Raw genomic sequence first — 6509 nt, forward strand, 5'->3', positions numbered from 1 at the left:
TACATCGCCCATAAACCGACTCTACATCTTTCCTTATCCACTCCACATCGCCCCTTTATCCACTCTACATCGCCCCTTTATCCACTCTACATCGCTCCCTAACCCACTCTACATCGCTCGAATCACCTCGCCATAATACCGCTATGACCTCCATAAACCATCCTCAAAACTTGTGCCTTGTCACCCTTCACTTCCCTTCTTCCACCTCTTGCCACTGCCATGTCCCATCATGTTCACCCTATCTCCAAATCTCTCGAATTAGCTCGTCTTATTAACGCTATGACCTCTATAAACCATTATAAGAATTTGCTGATACTGACCATTCTCTCACTGACGATGCTACTAAAAGAGCCTTGGATGGCATTGAGTCCAAGCTTGTTAGCCTTGGTCACCTTGCTGGTCAACTTGGCGGATTTGTTGGTGAGAGTGAGAGTGTTAAGAAAGCCGTTAAGAATGCTTTAGATATCCTTACTGAACGGCAAAAAAAGTGTAAAAACTTTCAAAATGATATTCATAATAATCTTGATTGTCAAGATCCTTCGAATTGTCAGAGCATCAAGGAGAAGATAGAGAAACTTGAGAACTTTAAAAAAGCAAATGAAAGCAACACAAATTATCCACATGATTTGCTTAATAACCTATGCACTGGCCTCGAAACCTTCCTCGGCTTCAACTCTGACTCCAAAGGCTACGATGGCGGTGGGATTGTGTACTCTGACCTGGATAGGCTGTGTGACGGGGTGATGGGATTTTTGAGTGGCGTTCTCAGTAACATCAAAGAGCATTTAGGGCAGCATAAAGATACTTTGAATGATGCAATTGAGAGTCTTAACACCAATAAACACGCCGGTAAAAAAGGTTTTAATGATGCGATTGTAAAGGTGGTCGAAGGGGTGGGGAGGTATAATGATGGTGTCAGAAATTCCAGCAACCATGTCAAGAACAAAATAACAGATTTCGACAGAGAGATGAAGAGACTCAAAAAAACGGTAAGTGGAATTGTACAAAATAATCCTGTTGCAGATGAGACTTTGAAATATCAACAAGCTGCGGAAGAGATCGAGAGGCGTTTGGCAGAATATGAAAAGAGAGCCGCCGACTTTAATAATACTTTAGACATGCAGCATAATGATGAAACAACTAGAAACGCAATTAATGATCTTAGTGATAAATTACGTGATAGAATAGATAATGTACGTAGGACCATGGTGCATGAGAAAAGCAGGTTGAGTGAGTTGGCAGCGAAGGAGAAGGAGCGCTTTCAGAGCTTGGAGGCGTGTATTAACACAACGTTAGTAGGTGTTGGTGCGTGTGTCAATCGCGAAATCGGTAATAAAGTGAAGGAGTTGATCCGCGATTTGAGGCAGATGGTGCAGAAGATGTTCGTGCAGCTCGAGAAGATCAACAAAGAGCTGCCGCAGTTTGTTGAACGGTTGCAAGCATGGATTCAGAAGGCAGATGGAGATGTGGGCAAGACGGAAGGCGAAGTGAAAAAAATACTGGAGCAAGTTAACGACGGTCTGACGAGTAACAAGATACCAATTGATGATGCCATTAAGGAGTTGGAGAAGACCAAGATTGCGCTTGAGACGTATATTAGTGGTGAGAAAAGTGGACTGACAGGGTTTGTGAATAACGTTAACGAGGCGATTGGAAGGCTCTACAATAAGGTGACGGGTGACACTGGGCCGGTGGATAAGAGTAAGACTATGGAGGAGATTATGCAACATATAAAAAAGGAAGTTGAATTCATTAGAAAGATGGTTGGGAGTGAAATGGAGGCGAATAAAAATGATTCTGGAAGTGTGGACAATAATTGGGATGCACTGAAAAGTAAAATAATGACAACGGCTGCACAGATTCATAATAAGAAGGACAGCTCAAATCCTGGTTATCTCGGTAATATGGAGAAAGGTGTGACAGCGTATGCGGCATTGTTTAGGAAAGGGGAGGACAAATTTGGAAAAATAGTGGAGGAATGGATTGGTGAAATAGTCGAAAAAGAACCAGTGAAGGATTTACTTAATTTGTATTTCGAGCAGAACAGAGGTGCGGGTTACTTCAATGGCCGCTGGAAAAATAAAAACTCTCAAGCGTTACGTGGACATGTCATACCACATCTCAAGCAGCATATCAAAGATGCTGCTAATAAGATCCAGCCCAACATTAATATCGATGAAACAATGAACGTGGAAGATAGGCTGTCATACATTGTAGGGTATTTGAAAAAATTTGCGGATGAAATAGTTAAGCAGCCTAGTGATATCGCTTCAAAGGTTGCAGCTTCCGTAGGAGCTCAGCATGAGTTGGTACAGTTTGGTAACACGGCGGGTCATAAAAAATATAATCTTGAACTCACTGTCCAAGTAACACTGGCAGCTCTGGCATTTATTGCCAAAAATGTTGCCAACCAACTCGAATCATTTGCAATCACTAAGACAAAACTTACTACTAACTTGCCGGTAGCTATTAAACAGGTCGATTTAATCGCTGAACAATTTGATCTTGGCACTACTCTAGGCGGTAAAATTCAAACAGCTCTCGACGGTGTAAAACCGAAAATTAAGATGCTCCACGATAATTTTGGCCAGGTGTTCCAAAACAGCGCGGGCGACGATCCAGATTACGCCAAAGCCGTCGACGTGGCCATAAAAACTGTTCAATCTGGAATTGAAGCCATGAACGTAGATACAATCAAAGGCGCCCTCGCAGATTGGACCCACCAAATTAAGGCCAATTTTGCCGCGCTCACAGGCGAAATCTCAGTTGTCAGTAGGGGCATCAGTACGCAATTGGCTCAACTCAAAAAGTACATATCCCTAAGTAACGGTGGCAATGGCCTTCAAAAAATCCATGATGATCTTCACAACCTAATAGGCCCGGTAGCAGATGCACACAAGACGGCCAAAAAATTCCTCGGAAGTGTGGATCACTCCGGTACCGCCACCATCCAGGAACTAGGAAGAGACGTCGATTCACAAGTGGAGAGCGCTAAGAGGACTTTAATCACACAAGCCAGAAAGCAGTACGTAACATCTCTACAGGGTCTGCTCGTGGCTTTTTCAACGAAAGCTGAGGCGGAATTACATCCGCTGCCTGGCTTGATCGATGAAGAGTTGGACTTGGGCGTTAAAGGACTCCTAAACACCATGAGCAAAAAAATTACCACTTTGGCAAATCTGGCAAGAGAAGATAACAAAGCAAAATTAACCGGCGCATGTCCTATCATCGAGGAGTATTTTAGTGGCATATATACATACATCAGAAGCCAAATCGATGACCCGGAACATCTCCATCGCCTGCTTAGTCACCTGCATCTCTACGTTGACCCGCTCCTGGAGTCTCTTGCCATTCACAATTTTGATCACAGGTTTACCAAAAACCTCGACGAGCTGCTAAAATACGTTGATCAGATGCGACCCAGATCCCTTGCCGAGCCGTCCAATCCGTTAGCAGAGGCGCTCAAAGAGGGTTTGACGGTGTTTGGCGGTGAACTTGGTAAAGCCTACGTCTCTGTCTACGACGGCGCCAGCAGTATCAACTGGGATCAGGAGAATAACCCGGAGACTACATACTGCGCTAAAATATTCCTCACGCTTCTACAGCCGCTCTTCGACGGTTTGCATGAGCTTCGGCAACACTGCGCAATCAAAGCTGCCTGGGAGCACAAAGCAATTTCGCTAACCGAAGCTGCGCAACACGGTAATACAATCACCAATCCACTCGGAAGGTTTTTCCAGCGCTGCGGTTACACTGTCTGCTCAGGCCCGAACAAGCATAACGGCGAGCTGCGGAATACGGCGGAGTGCAGGGGCGGACATATTAACCAGAAGTTGATAGCCGAGATGCCACCACAAGGGACTACCAAATATAAACTTGTCACCAAAGAGGACGTGCAGGACGCCGTTTTGCATAGACAACCGCAGACGGACGACGCAGCCAGTGCAAAGCAGTATGGCATCCTGAAGCAGCTCGTCAACCACCTCCACGCTTACTACAGCGTATGTCATCTACCGCATTTCGCCGCGAGGAAATATCCGTGCTCCGTATTTGACATGCTCAAGTGGCTGTGCGGCCTCACTTCCAGTACCGTCTACAATGACCTAACAGTCAACGGCTTCGATGTGCTGTTTGAGAAGGACGAAAAGGAGACGGAAGCTGTAACTGATTTCGTTGTTGTAGAAGAGAAGCCTGCGTCCTTGCCCGCATATCCGTATGACATCACTTCTCGTAAATTAAGCGGTGAACTGGCGGAGGTTTGCCACTACTCCCAGGACGTGCTCACCTGTCTGCTTGGCAATGGTCACGCTGATGGCATCTACGCTTGTGAGTTCAATACTAACAACGACGGGTTCATGTATCCCGGTAATATAGACACGTTATTGTGTATGTTGCGTGAAATTCTCAACCGTGTCTACCTGCAGCTGCACTTCCTATTCCAACAGTGTCAGTACGGCACTTCGCTGAGTGGTTGGCTGGAATGTGAGTACGGTAGAGACGTCGGCGGCTCGTCATGGCAGTGCAACACAAACCAATGTGCTGACCAAAAGTGTAAGCAAATAGCTGACCAAAAGAGGAACCAAAACTGTAAGCTACACCCCAAGTGCGGAGTGAAATCGCCACTCCAGTCGTTCTTGGAGGACGGCCTCCAGGGCTTCTTACCGCATCAAATCAAATATGAAAAAGGCAAACTGGAGTGCAATGTTAAAGGTCATTCTGGTATACAGTGCGTCACGCCGATGGGCTTTGCAGACATCAGTCACGTTGCTTCCCTTACGCAAACAGGCCAACGCATCGCGGATGTGCTTGCTGGCTTCTGCGGCAATCAGATGTCTCCTCTGGCTAAGATGTGCAGTCTATTGAATTGCGCTATTCTCAGTGCGCCGAAAACACTGGGTGAGATGTTTGGTTTCTATTATACTTTACTCAACGGGTGGGATAGAGACGACAAGAATCGGAAGGCGCACAGGGAAGATGCTTACAGAAATGCCGTCAAGAATGCTAACTTCGGAGATCCCAGCACAGAGTTGGACATCTCTCAACTGTTCAAGAGCACTGCGCATACAGGCACCTCAACTACTCACGCCAAAGGAGACCTGTTCATGCTTGTCAAATGCAACGGTGAGAAAGCAGCACTGGACCCCGTCGGCACGTGCGGGTCATACCTCCAACCTCTCTGCGGGGACATTTGTAACATGTATTCAAAGGAACACGCTGACAAATATTTATCGTGGATTGTCTACCTCACGGAGACGTTCTATGATCTGCTCTCTAAACTGCTTGAAGATTGCAAGAGCAAGTGCGGCTCACCAAAGTCCAGATATCAACAGCAGACGTGCGTCAAGAATTGCCGCGCCGTTGTTTCTTCTACTAAAAGCCCATCACTCAATCACGATGAGGCCTGCAAATCAATAGTACAATGCCAATCATCGCTTCCCAACTTATTCAAATATGGCTTCTATTATGGAAGTGCGTCGGATCTCAGCGGGTCGTATAACAATGCGACGAAACGATCCTGCAAAGATTTCTGCAAGGCCCTAGAAAGGGTACTAAACAAAGAAGAAAACCGCGGGCACGTACTTGCCGATTTGGTTTTTAAAAAACTTCCGGATTTCCTATTCACCATCAGACAGCCGTTTATATGGATGAACATGGCGCTCTGGTCACTGTCCCTCTTCTACCTGCTCTGCGTAATGGTTGGCAGACTGGATGTGCTCCACATACGCTCACACCTGAGGATACCGTCGTCGCACAGGATAACGGCGCAATCACTGTTGGCGGCAGCGCAAGTCGGAAGGCTTGCCAAGATATCGTACCTACAACCATAATCGTAGTCACGTTGTTACTATCTACACTCACCTAGCATATCACCTACTCACCTAACTGACAAACGTGGTCTAATGTCTCGAATTACTCTAGCGGCAACCTGTGAAGTAAATAGCACCTAGATTAGGTTATGACTGATAGACAAGGTAACGTGTTAAGCTACCACCCAGGCAAAGTGCTGAGCTAGCACCCAGGCAAAGTGGTAACCTAGCAACCAGGCAAAGTGCTGAGCTGGCAACCAGGCAAAGTGCTGAGCAAGCAACCAGGCAAAGTGCTGACCTAGCGAGCAAGCTAAGTGCTAACCTAGCACCCAGGCAAAGTGCTAAGCTAGCAACCAGGCAAAGTGCTAAGCAAGCACACAGGCAAAGTGCTAAGCAAGCAACCAGGGAAAGTGCTAAGCTGGCAACCAGGGAAAGTGCTAAGCAAGCACTCAGGCAAAGTGCTAAAGTAGCAGCCAGGCAAAGTGCTAAGCTAGCGACCAGGCAAAGTGTTGAGCTAGCACCCAGGCAAAGTGGTAAACTAGCACCCAGGCAAAGTGCTGAGCTAGCGACCAGGCAACGTGTTGACCTAGCACGCAAGAGCAGTGCTAAGCTGGCACCCAGGCTAAGTGCTAAGCTAGGACACAGGCAAACTGGTAAGCGAGCAACCAGGCGAAGTGCAAAGCAAGCACCCAGGCAACGTGT

At 46.7% G+C, this 6509-nt stretch overlaps 1 protein-coding gene across 1 annotated transcript; it reads left to right on the plus strand.

Annotated features, from left to right (window-relative positions):
* Nucleotides 1-279: 279 nt before the first annotated feature.
* BBBOND_0002550 (hypothetical protein, conserved) lies at nt 280-5828 on the plus strand (the record flags this gene model as incomplete). The annotated part of the gene is made up of 2 exons (XM_012915094.1): nt 280-387; nt 426-5828. The coding sequence occupies 2 exons, from the start codon at nt 280-282 to the stop codon at nt 5826-5828; spliced, it is 5511 nt and encodes a 1836-aa protein (XP_012770548.1).
* Between the last annotated feature and the right edge of the window lie 681 nt (nt 5829-6509).

This window comes from Babesia bigemina, scaffold Bbigscaff_65827, assembly GCF_000981445.1.
Source record: "Babesia bigemina genome assembly Bbig001, scaffold Bbigscaff_65827".
Lineage (NCBI taxonomy): Eukaryota > Apicomplexa > Aconoidasida > Piroplasmida > Babesiidae > Babesia > Babesia bigemina.